The sequence below is a fragment of the Candoia aspera genome, chromosome 1 (genome assembly GCF_035149785.1).
Source record: "Candoia aspera isolate rCanAsp1 chromosome 1, rCanAsp1.hap2, whole genome shotgun sequence".
Taxonomy (NCBI): Eukaryota; Metazoa; Chordata; class Lepidosauria; order Squamata; family Boidae; genus Candoia; species Candoia aspera.
In genome coordinates, this window is record NC_086153.1 from 139,643,683 (window position 1) to 139,657,104 (window position 13,422).

The following is a 13,422-nucleotide window of genomic DNA, read 5'->3' on the forward strand; positions in this document are numbered from 1 at the left end:
CTGACAAAGGTATTGAGATGGACCCTGAAAAAATTCAGGCGATTTTAAGTTGGGAACGTCCCCGCACCCAGAGGCAACTACAAAGTTTCCTCGGGTTCAGTAATTATTATCGGCAGTTTATCCATGGATTTGCTGAGATTGCTTTGCCCCTTACTGACTTGCTATGTACCAAGGGTTTGGGAGAGACACGCAAGGTGAAAAACCCTGGGGCAGTGCTGAATTGGACACCTGAATGCCAGGCGGAATTCGAGAAGTTAAAAGCGCTCTTCACTGCTGAGCCTATTTTACAGCACCCCGATCCTGAACGCCCCTTTGTGGTCCAAGTTGATGCTTCTGACTCAATTGGGGCTATATTGTTACAGAGGGATTCTGACGATCACTTAAAACCCTGCGCTTATTTGTCTAGAAAATTTTCTGAAACTGAACACCAGCGGCATGTTTGGGAAAAGGAGGCGTTTGCTGTAAAAGCCACTTTGGAAGCCTGGCGTCACCTCCTGGAAGGCGCTAACTGCCCTTTCGAGGTTTGGACTGATCACAGGAATTTGGAAGCCCTCCGCACCCCCCAGCGTCTCAGTCCTAAACAAATTCGCTGGGCTCAGTTTTTCAATTGTTTCAACTTCCAGTTAAAATTTATCCCAGGAAAGGAAAACTTTCTGGCCGATGCTTTGTCGTGTTTACCTCAGGATTTTGACCAGGGGGCAGATGTGGTTGGGACTGTTCTCACTGAACCACAACTGGGTTTGGTTGCTGTCACTCGGAGCCAGACCGGTGCACAAGCAACCCCATCCCCAGCCCAGTCTGGGAAGCGGAAAGTGCAAGTTCCTTGTCAGTTACAGAAGGACTTTCTCCAGGCACTGAAATCTGACACTTGGTTGCTAGCTAATAGAGACAATGTTTCTTTTGAAGATGGTCTAGCGTGGGTGGAACACCGCCTTTATGTGCCTGAAACTTTGAGGGCTGATATTTTGCAGCGTTCCCATGATGACAAGCTTGCTGGACACTTTGGTTTTGTTAAAACCTTGCATTTAGTTCGCCGTCAATTTTGGTGGCCAACATTAAGGCGTGGTGTAAAGGACTATGTTGCTTCCTGTCCTGTTTGTGCCATGTCAAAGCGAAAAGGGGGTAAACCACAGGGGCTTCTGCAGCCAGTGGCCAGCCCATCCCATCCCTGGGACAAGATTTCTATGGACTTTATTGTGGACTTACCCCCCAGTCAGAAGAAAACTGTCATTTGGGTTGTAAAAGATTTTTTCTCCAAACAAGCCCATTTCATTTCATGTGTGTCCATCCCGTCAGCCCCGCAACTGGCCCGCCTATTTCTCATCCACATCTACCATCTCCACGGTAGCCCCTCCTGTTTGGTCAGTGACCGTGGGACACAGTTCACTTCCCAGTTTTGGAAATCATTTTTAAAATTGATTGGCACCAAACAGGCGCTGTCCACATCGTCGCATCCTGAGACTGACGGATCTACAGAGGTATTGAACTCTGCCCCCGAACAATTCCTTAGAGCATACATAAATTACCATCAGGACAATTGGGTGGACTTGTTGCCCTTTGCTGAGGTGGCTTACAACAATGCTGTTCATCAGAGCACTGGGCAGACCCCTTTTCGTGTGGTTTCTGGTCACGACTTTGTTCCCATCCCTGAGCTGCCACAAGCCCCTCCCCAGTCCTGTTCTGCCTCTGACTGGGCTGTTAAGCTGGCTGATTCCTGGCCGGTGATTCAACAGGCTTTGGCTGATGCCCAGGCTGCTTACAAGTTCCAAGCTGATAAACGTCATTCTTTGCAACACGATTTCAAAATTGGGGATCAGGTTTATCTTTCTACCAAATTCATCAAGTCCCCACTGCCCTCGAAAAAGCTTGCTCTCAAGTTCATTGGTCCTTTCCCTATTGTTGGTCTTATCAATCCAGTTACTGTTAAGTTGGACCTGCCTGACAATTTGAAACGCTTGCACCCTGTTTTCCATTGCAGCCTGCTCAAGCCTGTCCACCACTCTTCCCGCTGGCATCCCTAACCGCCGCCTCCTGCTCCGATCATGATTGACGGCCAACAGCACTTTCAAGTCAAGGAGGTCGTTGATTCTTGCAAGCTTCGGGGCACCTCCAGTACCTGATCCGCTGGAAACACTTTCCTCATCCTGAATGGGTGCCTGCTCGCCACGTTAATGCTTCTGATTTAGTTAACCGTTTCCATTTGGCTTACCCATTGAAACCTGCTGCCTAGTGTTTTCTTTCTTTTGGGGGGGCAATATGTCATGTTCACTGTTTCAATGTGCAATGTACATCGTAATGTTTCACATGCCATGGCACTGATGCGTGTTTCTGTTTGGGAGGGAGCTGCTGTGAAACCTTGTACCAAGCTCTGTATCTGTGTTCATTACAATGGAATGTGTTTGGGTTATGTTTTCTGTTCAAGGACTTTTCCCGCAGACCATCAGAAACCGTTAGGAGCACCTGGGATTGTGAGCCTGGGAAGATTCTACGGGGGGAGGGATCTCGTTTGTACCAAGGGTTTTTTTAGTTTGCATTTGGCGCGCTTTTTCCATTCTCAGCTTTCTTTGTGATCCTGCATACTATTCTTTAATAAATCAGGTATCTTTATGAACCTGTTCATGAGTCTGATGGTGTTTTAGGATAGGCAATCCTTACAGCCTCACTGTCCAGTAACAAGGATTAGCGGTAGCAAAAAGAGTACTTTGGCTTCTAAAGATTAAAAGCACAGTCCATTTCAACTTTGGAGTTCCTTTGTATCGTATGGGATTTAATCCCGGCCCAGATTATATGTCCACTATACATAACTACAGGACACGCCTACATCTTTTTAGCGGTTCAATCCCATAGAGTTCAATGCGCCTACTCCCAGAGTCCCGTATCTTAACCTACGATCCTAAAAACCCTTCTGGGAACGATCTGATCAGAGGAGAATTTAACTTCTCAGCAAATGTCTTTAAAAATATAAAACACCGGCTCCTTAAAACGTCTATCGAATGTAAACTTCTGACTTCGCAACTGTAAAAGCAACTTCCTGCAAAGCGGGTTGCCGTTAGCTGCTTACGGAGCAACCGTCTATAAATAAAATGCTGCCTCCTCCCATTTTTCTGAAGAAAAGGCAGTCTGTAACTTTTGTTTTCAACTCGGGGCCAGGAGGAGGGCTGACACAGCTTCGAAGAAGCCGCCGCGCCCGTACCAGCCTCTTGTGGCTGCGACCCAGATGTAGCAATGGCGAGGGGCAAGCAAGGAGGACAGCGCCTCGCACGCCGCACGAGTTCCAGAAACATTACTCACGCTGGGCGGGGCTTCAAAGGGAGCCCGCGTTGTTGCTGGGGCGCAGCGGGAACGGCGATGTCAACCCACCCAAGCCGCGTCTCTACGCGCGGACACGCCCCCTCCCTCGCGCTCTCCTCTCCCTTTCCCCCTGCCCGGGCATTCCCTGGCTGGCCGCCGCTCACTGACAAACAACCGCCCCGCCCTTCCCCGGCGCAGCCGGCCCCGCCTTCCCGCTCTCCTCGCGCCGACCTTTCCCCTAGTTTCCAGAGGGTGGCTCGGCTTGGCCGTCGCCGCCGCCAAACGTGCCCACGAGGGTCCTTTCCTGCTATCAGCATAGCTGCACGAGGCTATCACGCCGCCCGAGGAAATCCATTGGCTGGCCAGGAGGCAGCTCGTGTTGTGATTGGCGGGGCCCTTCTTCCCTTCCCCTTTCGTTCTTTCCTCCTCCTCCTCCGCCCCTTCCCAGCTGCTTTGCTGGATGGAGTGTTTTGGTGTGCTTCCCTCTGTTTTGGCTGCTCGCCTCCCTCGAAGGAGGGGCGGGAGGGAGGTGGTTCTGGCCGATTGCTCCGGCTGGCTTTGTCATATCGTTGCTGCCTGCGGGAGCTCTTACCATGCATACCTCTCCTTGCAGCGAGGAGATGGGAGATGCCCCTTCGGTGAGTACCACTTGTTGCACCGGGCGGGATGCGGGCATGAGGGGGCAGAACAGGGATCCTCTCCCAATACCTCCCAGGCTGAAGTGGCTCGACGTGACGTGCCTTCTCCCCCTTTGAGTTCTGATCTGATCGGCGTGACTTTCCAAGGAGCAAGGGCTTCGGAGGAGCAGAGGCCAAGCCGCTGATGCACCTCGGGAGGGACCGGAGCAAACGGGCTAACCTTGGCTCTTTTTTTTATTTGCATTTGCAAATTTCGGGGGTGACCAAGACGCTGAGGTGAGGGGCGCGACGGGTTCCAGAGCGCGCTCTCCTTGTGTCCGGGGCTCAGGCAGCCCTGCCCTCTTCTTCACCTGCGGTGGGACAGCTAATCTGGCCGGGAGCGACCCTTCTGATTCAGCCTCTCCACCATAGCCCTTCCCCGGCGGCTCGCTCTCTAGGAACTCGAGCTGGGGTGGCTCCTTCAACTTATCTGGACCGAATGACGTGTGTGAATTGGGGGAATGTCGAATGCTGTTTCCTTCGTAACCCCGCTTGAAGACTGTGGGCTGTGTTTAAGCAAATATTGGGGGATACGGTGGATGCTTCTCATTCTCCCAGCCAAATCCTAGGCATGCCTGCTTAGAAGTAAGTCCCCTTCTGAGGGTGAATAAAGGACTGCAGTTTTATTTGCTCTAGGGAGGTGAGGCTTTGCCCCATGCATAGACCTGGCTGGCTGGTGTGGGCAGAATAAAGTGCTTTAGCATGAGTAATCTAAGCTGACTGTGATCCACAGCTGCTTGCTAATGGCATGACTTCATGCCCAGGGGATTACAGTAAGTGCTCTTCTTTCAGCTGGTAGGTTTGGGAGGGGCTTCCTTATCTTCCTTCCTTTCTCTCTCTCTCTTTCCCCACCACAGCCAGCTTTGTGAGTGCCTCTCAAGAGAAGGTGTCTTGGCTCTTGTCAGGCATTCCCTGCCTGCTGAGCTGTCTGGTTTGAGGACAGAGCTCCTGTGCCTTAGAGGGCTTCCCAGCAGTGGCTCAGTCAGGGACCACCACCCATTTTGCTCACATGGCTATTTTGATGCATGACGTCTCCCCACTCCTTCCCTCCCCCCCAACCTTGAACTATATTTGGTTACTGTACTCTAGATCCCATGAGGTGGGAAGAAATCCTCCCACCTCCTTTAGGAGGAGGCGCTTCACCTCCTTCTGGCCCAATGTCACAGGCCTTGTAGTTTTGACTAATCTTCATGTCAGTCCCTCTCTCCATCCTCTTCCTCCTCCTATATTTTTCATTAAAGTGAAGTACAGAAGCGGGCATATGAACAGCATGGGGAGGGGGAATAAATGTAAAAAATTATAATAACCATTATTTAATAATGTTTGCCCGTAGTTTGGTACAGTGAAGTGGAGGGGGATTTCCGATCTTTGTGCAGCAGTAATTTGCAGCCGCGTGTCATTGCATCCAGTTTGCCACTGCAGTGTCTCGGTGGAAGGAGGTGATCTAAGGACGCACTACGAGGCTGTTGCAGTTCCGCTCTTGCATTTCTGTCTGGAAATCAGGCCCAGGCTTGCTCTTTCCTTCTTTTCTTTTCTTCCTTCCTTCCTGCCTCTCTCTCAGGTTATTAATGTATTTTAGGTTTTAAACTGTTTAAGCTGATTTAAAAGACTTCTTCTTAAATGTTTGTTTTCCCCAATAGTATCATCTTGGAAAATACTTTGATAACTGAAAAAAATCGTAGAAGGTCCCCTTGTGTTAATTATTTATATTGCTTGATATTGTGGTACCTTTTACTTCATGTTAAATCTGTTAATAGTTAAATGGCTTATAGTTTCTGCTTGGATCATTATCATGAATTTAACATTAAACAATAGTATCAAACACTAATTGAATGAGTATTAAGTCTACTTTTACTCCTCCTTCACTCCAAAATGTTAATTTCATTTATGTATGTATGAACTTGGAGATTACAGTTTAAGTTAATTGCAAATTCCATGTAGATTTAACTGCGTAAAAGATATTTTTGGCTTCACATATTATGAATCAAGTATCTACCATATTTGGTGCCCACATGTAGTCTGCTTGTGACTGGCAACTTTTTCACCATATACACATGCAAGCCTAATTGGTTACACCTGGATTTACTTGCACACAGCTGGCTATTAAGTGATAGTCTGTATACTTCAGTTAAGTATTTACTCAAGTCTCTGTATATGATATCGGTGAATAGTGTAATGGAGCATGAAAAGGCTATCTGTTCTAAGTATTCTTATGAGGCTTATTACCAACTAGCTGATCACATTTTTTTTCTAGCTAGGATTCAGCATATGGGGCATTTTCAGTGGACTTAGTAACTGCAGGCATCTGTTTATAGCTACAAAGGTAGCATTTAGCTGTAACTTTTGATGATAGCCTATAAAAAAGGAAATATATCTGTTCCTGTAGATCCAGGTTGCTTAACATTGTTTTGAACCAAGGGATAGGTGTCATATTCTAAAAAAAGTTTAGGGGTTAAGACAAAAAACTGAATCTGGTTAATTTAATTAAATGCACTTAATACATTGTTCCCTCTGTATTATGGAATTTTCCCCTTTCATTATATTCAACATGACAGTTTGGCTACAACTTTTGGAGGATGCTGAGGGATGCTTTGAAGGCTTTTGGGTGTCATGTGCTGCCCCGGAACTAGAGGTTGTAGATATTTTAGTCTCAGTACAGATAAAAGTCAAGTACTCAAAAGTCTACTGACTCACGCTTACACTGTGTTTTGTGATTATGTAAAGAATGAGAAAAAAATGACATGAGCATGTTAATGTGCAGCTTTTTAATCCAAAAGTTGACTAGGAAATGAGTATTTGGAAATACAGCAATCAAAATGCTGAAAAGCCACCAAGGGTTGGGGCAGCTACATGCACAAGCCTGCCTTGTTTGTGAGAAGTTGTCATATTATACAGAGCTAGTTAATTAGCTCTTGTAACCCAATGGGTAGAAGTTCTCTATAGGTCTTAAGAACCTCAGAATGGCATCCAAATTGCTAAGGAAGTTGGATCAGGATGTTGAGCCATGAGATGAATATTTAAGCAGACAGTGAAAATGTATTCGCTTTCTTATCTGAATGATTAAAATGTGATGATTCACTCATCTCAAGGTTGACATTGTGGACATCTACGAATCCATCCGTGAACGAAGGCGTCATGACAGTGAAAGATCTACTTGTAGCACCTTGGAACGGAATGACATAGAAGCAGTTGAGACCCTTGTTTGTATGAGCTCCTGGGGTCAAAGATCACAGAAGGGTGACCCATTAAAAATAAGACCTCTTACACCTGTCTCAGATTCTGGGGATTTTGCAGTGCAGAATGAACCAACATGTGAGATGCCCAAGGATTATAGCTTTTTATCCACACTGGTAAGGAAAAAGAAAAAAAACTGCCTGAAAGAAAATGAGTATGCATGAAATGATTATTTTTAGGAGGAAAGAAAGCAGGTTTTCCCCACTTAATCTGCTAATAGTGCTTTACTGAACTTGAGGGATAATGATTTTTGATAATGGGTGTCAAATTTTTTTTACAGTATTAGGTATACATATCTTTTTGCAAATGCAGTTGATAACAATCTGCTGCTGATTGTTTTGGCTTATTACATCACATCTTTCTCTGTGGTCCCCTGTTAACTTAGTCTAAGACAAAACATTGTACAATTTACAGCTATGATGTAGGGAAATCTGAACTGAATAGCTATTGCATGATTTTCTGAAGCAGATGGATTGGATTGTTCCACTGAATCCCAGCATGGCACAAAGGTACATCTGAGAATGTTGCTTTTCAAGCACCATAGGATTGTGATTTTAATACAAAGGAAAAATGTTGGAATGTATGATTACCTTTATTATATGACGTTAGAATGAAGTGAAAGTAAATAGATTACAAAACTGGGGTAAACATCCTTTCAAATTGTAAGATCAGTATCTTGAGGTCTGAATGAGAGAGTACTGATTATGACTGTAATTAGTTATGACCATAACTACAGTTAGTAATTTTGATCTGTGTGTGCTGATTTCTTTCTTTTTCCTTTTTAATGTAGTGTATGACACCACCATACAGTCCAGATTTTGTTGAGCCTTCCACCACAGCACTGCCCTCCTCCCAAGCTACTTATTCAAAATCTAGGGCAATCAAGGCAAATGTACCTGCCAGCTTAGTCACTCCTCCAGGTTGTACTCTTGCTGCAACCCAGCCATCTGTTCTGAACATGGAGACGCCATCCAGCCAGATGCCAGCAAGGACTGAGCAACCTGTTCCTCCGCTTTGCAGAGCCATGGCAACTAGTGTGATCCGTCACACAGGCAACAGTTCTGGTTACTCCCGCGTTCCTGGTGTGCAAGTGAAACCAGAAGTTTCATTGGGCAACAGTGGGTCTGCAGACTGGCTGGAGGCCCAAGGCCAACAACATTCCAGAGCTTCGAGGGATTGCAATATTGCAGAGAACTTAACTTGTGACACTTCACTTGCACACAGATCTTCCTTGCATGACTCAGGTTGCTCTAGAACTGCCAATAAAGGATGTGAAATTCCAAGACTTGCTTTGCAGCAGGCTCTTTACCCAAAGAATTGTGAGAATGATATGCAGCAAAAGACCAGCCCCCTTCTACCCTCCCCTGTCTCAAATCCACAGGTGATCTGTCAAATGATCCCCTTGGATGGACCAAGAGGTATGGTCCCTGCCCTATTAAAACCTTCTACTCAAACTGCAGCAGCAGTCAAACCCATCTTACCCCACACAGCTCCAGTTTCTCAGCCTGTCCTGATGGGACCTTCCATGCCTCAGGGGACTGTTATGTTGGTTCTTCCACAGGCAGCTGTTGCCCAGGCACCTCCGTGCCAACAAACTGTGATGTCTGTGGGGAACACCAAGTTATTGCCTCTGGCCCCTGCTCCAGTTTTTATTGCCTCTGGCCAGAGCAGTGCACCTTTAATAGACTTTTCCCGGAGGAGGAATTATGTTTGCAACTTTCCTGGCTGCAGGAAAACGTATTTCAAAAGCTCTCACCTCAAAGCCCATCTGCGTACTCATACTGGTATGTACAGAACGGAAGGAATGTGATGTATCTTGTAATCTCACTGATGCTTGTCAAGCATCAAAAATAAACACTGAGATTGTAGTGGCATGAGACTCACTAGAGCGGTCTTCACCAATGTGGTGCTCTCCAGAGATGGCATTGCAGTTTTTAAAATTGTGGGATACATATTTCTGATGTATCCTCATGGTATCATATTGGGGAATCTGAGAAACACTGCAAATGCCTATGATTTAGAGGCAAAGGAAATTGTTCAGGCATGCAAAAGAGTGCAGTTGAGTTTTACAGAGTATGCAGAGGGGAGGGGGGAGGGTTTTTACAGGTCTCATTTTTTGACTTCTTAACTAGAAGCAGTAGATGGAAAAAGCACACTGACAAAAAATACTGAACAACTTTCCACTGTGGTATGTTCTGAAATGGATTGACTTCAGAATGGTCCCATTATCAGACCATTTTGAGAATGCTTGGAATGGCCTGTGGAGTTGCATAGAACATTTTGTAACAAAATGCTTAGTACACCTTTAATCTTTACATATACTCCTACACGTGCACAAAATAATCTCATATAACTTTCCCCTTATACTAATAGTGTATTAATACTATACGAAGAGGATTGAGCTTCCTATATCTTATCAGTATTGGTAAAATATGCTCCTATAAAGCTGTTCCCCCCACCCCCATAGCCCCTTTAGGAGCCTCAGCAAAATCTTGATTTTTTTATGGTCGAGGACTTTGTTACTTGCTGATTGTTTGTTCCTTTGTTTATTTCATAACTTCATTGGTGAATCCAACAAATTTATTCTTGAATTATCTTTTCTTCCCACCCCCACTGTTCCAGGAGAAAAGCCTTTCACCTGTAGCTGGGAAGGTTGCGATAAAAAATTTGCCCGTTCTGATGAGCTTTCTCGCCACCGCAGAACCCACACAGGGGAGAAGAAGTTTGCCTGTCCAGTCTGTGACCGCCGTTTTATGCGCAGTGATCACCTGACAAAACACGCACGCCGTCACATGACCAAGAAGGTTCCCAGCTGGCAGACGGAAGTTGGCAAACTGAATAGAATTGCAGCTCTAGAGAAGCCAAGGAACGAGAGTGCTCTGAGCATGCTTCTACCAATGTTACCGCCAAGGTAGTGGGCCAGCTTGTCAAAACAAACATTTTGTGATGAACTTGAGGGTTCCCAAGATTACAGCTTTTATTGATTTTTTAACTTAATTTCTACAAGTTATGCTTTGCTATTGGAGAGGATGGGAAAGTTTTCCCCCCCTCTTTTTTCTGCCCTCTCTCCCTGCTTCGGTGTTTGCCCTACTTCATGTCACATTACATTTTTTCTTCTTTGTTTTTTTCCAAGTTTTTGGGGAGAATCACCAGCACTTCAGAAAAGGAAAATATATTTTGGGGTGAGGGGACAGCATATTAGCAGTGGACTATTCTATGAAAATTTATATTAACTTGAGTAAGAATAATTAATAGAAAGTGAACAGGCTGACTTTGTTGTTTTCAGTTTTATACTAGTTTTCTGTATACTTCGTACAAATGCAGCTGCTACAGCCTGATCTTGCATTTATCCCCTGAAAGCAGTGGTATGGGAGATTGAAACTACCTCTCAGAAACTGTTCTTCTTGGTGAACACAGCCCAGATTGATTATCAACTTGGGTCTGAACCCTGACTTCATACCTGAGGCAATCTGCTTTAGGATTGCCTGCCATGCCACAGTTAGTTTAGAGCACTCTTTCCCATATCTGGGGATGGATACCTAGAGATTGTATTTAAAGTTGGCTTATTCAGCTAGCTCAGGACTTACTTGGATATGACACCAACCATATGCATCGAAGCTGAAAAGGCCGGGCCTGTGTAGTAACTCCATACTGCAATGGCACTGAATTAGTTTCCCTCGACCCATTATTCCATGCTGCCCAAAGCACTGTTCCATGTATGTGTAGACAAAACTTGTTGGCTTGCAGATGGAACTGTGCATATGATTAGAATTTTCACATGAGCCTTTCTTGGAAGATGAACAAAGCAAATGAGGCTGTTTGATTTGCAATATTCAGTCAGATGGATTTCTTGATCAAATCCAATATTGGCACTTGTGCAATGGAACTTTCAATTCCTCTCTGCCCTGACACTCCCCAAAATCTGTTCTGGAGAGTCCAGGGCAAGGTTGGGTTTGGTGAGGTAATCTGTCTTACTTAAGGATGCTATTCTGTGGGTGTGGGGAAGACACTGGAAGGATTCAACTGCATGTCCTGCACTGAAGTCTCTCTTGAGTTGCAGTACTTGTGCTTTTAAAATGAGGGGGATGGGTATCACTTGTAGGCTGTGTCAAAGTAACAAAAATAGACTTACCTGGAAGTGAAAATTTTGTATTTTAAAGCTGCCTTAAAAGTTCTTAGCTTGGAGCAAAAATGCTGTATAAAAAAAAAAACTTCTTGCGCCATGATCTACAGCACATTGGATGATTAACTGAAGTAACAGATAATTGTTACTTGTCTTTGTGGGGGCACCGTGGGAAATCAAAATTATTGGTCATGAGATACCATCTCTGATGACATGCTAAATTTTGCATTTCAGGCTGAGAAAATTGTTTCTATTGAGTATATGAAAGCATGGTGTACATGAATATAGTATATCTGACATATCATTACTGTCTGAAACTAGATAGATCTTTTAAAATTGCTGTATCCATTGGTTATCTTTGTTAAGTCAAGCTTGCAATATTTTTATTTATTCTGAAGCTATCTGAGATATTTCCATGGATGATAGGAATTTGCTGGAATGAGTGTTTTGAAAACTACATCTGCTATATGATCCAGAATAACACCTAGGTAATGTTAATGTTTGGTCAGTTATTTTATTAGCTTTATTTTGTACCTGTAGCAGCAGCCTGAGAAAATCAGGTGGTTACGATTTTTCTATCACTTCAACCTGGGGAGCAATGTATGTTAAAAACAGCATGACATCTGCCAGTTTGCTGGAAGGGAAGGGATGTAGGCAAAATTACATGATTTGAAAATCTGGACTGTTGTCATGATGCCCATTCTAAGCATTTATCTGCCTATTTGAATTTGAAGGGACTGGTGTTCATGAAGCAAAGCATAACAATCAGGCATTTTTCTTTCCCTTAGAACATAGCAGCACTCGGATATATGGATTAAGTATTATCTTCAATTGATGAGAATATTTCATTTTGGCTTACACTCCCAAATCAAGTATAAGTAGGCTTCCTTTGAAATGAGGTTAAACCAAGTTGTCATGCATATGCAGTCCTCAGCCGTGTATGATAGTTTGCCTGGTGCTTGAAAGCTTTTGTATTCTTGCAATTTGAACTAGATAGATGTTAGAACAGAAAGCTGGCTGGCAGGTGATGGGTCACAGTGACTGGGCTGCATTTGATTGGTCACTAGATGTGGAAATAGAAGAATGTTTAATAAAAGCTGCAGCTCAGTGTTTGTATGTATATATGTGTGTGTGTGTGTGTGTGTGTGTGTCTGGAGATACACACACACACACACACACACAAACATGCCCACTATATATATATCTATATCTATCTATATCTATATATATATATATATGGCATGTGGGTATGTGTATAAACACACACATACATGCATGTGTGTGTTTGTTTTCTTCTGTTACATACACTCATAAACCTTACTTGCCATATTTTGTGTTTCTGAAGCAAATTGATAAATGCACAGATCACGTAGTTGTTTCTCCCCTCCCCCCCATTTATGCTTAACTAACAGAAGAGAATTCTGTTAGTCATTCATTTTTAAAGCTTGTAAGAAAAATGTAAGTGGCATAAATTCAGCTCATATAACCAGACCGCAACAGTTTGATGAGTTTGAAACCACTTTTTTTGCCTCCTTTCTACAGCACACAGGCAGGAATCCACTTTTCCCTGGTGTGATTCCACTGAAGTTGAGAAGTTGACAGCCTTTCCAAACAATTTTCTGACCTAATTATTGGCTATTTGGCTAGAGATTATGGGAACTTTGGTTCAATGTAGTAAAATATTGTGCCTAATATTTTATATGAATAAACCTTATTTGTTACTTTCTGTTCAGCATTTATTGTGAAATCCTTGTTATTTGTGTGTATGTGTGTGTGTGTATACACACACACACACACACACACACACAAATACTCTTTGTATTTCTTCAAGGGCTGTGTTGTAATTCCTCTTCTAGTAAAGTGGATATTTGCATATAGTTTTGGTTGCATTTTCTCTTCCCTTGTATGGATAGTCTTCTTAACGTGAAATAGTAAAGGAATAGGAGATAGCTATAGTTTCCGTTGCTAATGTTAATACTTGGCATGTGTATAGAATTTAGGTTGCATTTCTATGTCCCCTCGAGCATAGGAATCTGCAGATACTTCCCCGAAGTCAGAGATGGGTTATAAATGTGGTGGGAGATCTGAAATTACACT

At 44.0% G+C, this 13,422-nt stretch overlaps 1 protein-coding gene across 3 annotated transcripts; it reads left to right on the forward strand.

Annotated features, from left to right (window-relative positions):
* Positions 1-3,727: 3,727 nt before the first annotated feature.
* Positions 3,728-13,202, forward strand: KLF11 (KLF transcription factor 11). Of its 3 annotated transcripts, none has more exons than XM_063314406.1 (4): positions 3,729-3,929; positions 7,058-7,318; positions 7,993-8,986; positions 9,825-13,202. In XM_063314406.1, the coding sequence occupies exons 1-4, from the start codon at positions 3,885-3,887 to the stop codon at positions 10,115-10,117; spliced, it is 1,593 nt and encodes a 530-aa protein (XP_063170476.1). In that variant the 5' UTR covers positions 3,729-3,884; the 3' UTR covers positions 10,118-13,202. The 3 variants fall into 3 exon arrangements, with proteins under 3 accessions (XP_063170485.1, XP_063170476.1, XP_063170493.1); XM_063314423.1 differs by lacking the exon at positions 3,729-3,929 and adding an exon at positions 7,617-7,711 and having other exon boundaries at positions 7,249-7,318; XM_063314415.1 differs by lacking the exon at positions 7,058-7,318 and having other exon boundaries at positions 3,728-3,929.
* The last annotated feature ends 220 nt before the right edge of the window (positions 13,203-13,422 follow it).

What these genes read in the sequence shown, in the direction of transcription:
- KLF11 (XM_063314406.1), top strand. Translation starts at nt 3,885, where the DNA reads ATGCATACCTCTCCTTGCAGCGAGGAGATGGGAGATGCCCCTTCG. An exon ending in ATAGCTTTTTATCCACACTG is followed by an intron (nt 7,319 to 7,992) that starts GTAAGGAAAAAG and finishes TTTTTAATGTAG; the next exon opens with TGTATGACACCACCATACAG. An exon ending in CCATCTGCGTACTCATACTG is followed by an intron (nt 8,987 to 9,824) that starts GTATGTACAGAA and finishes CCACTGTTCCAG; the next exon opens with GAGAAAAGCCTTTCACCTGT.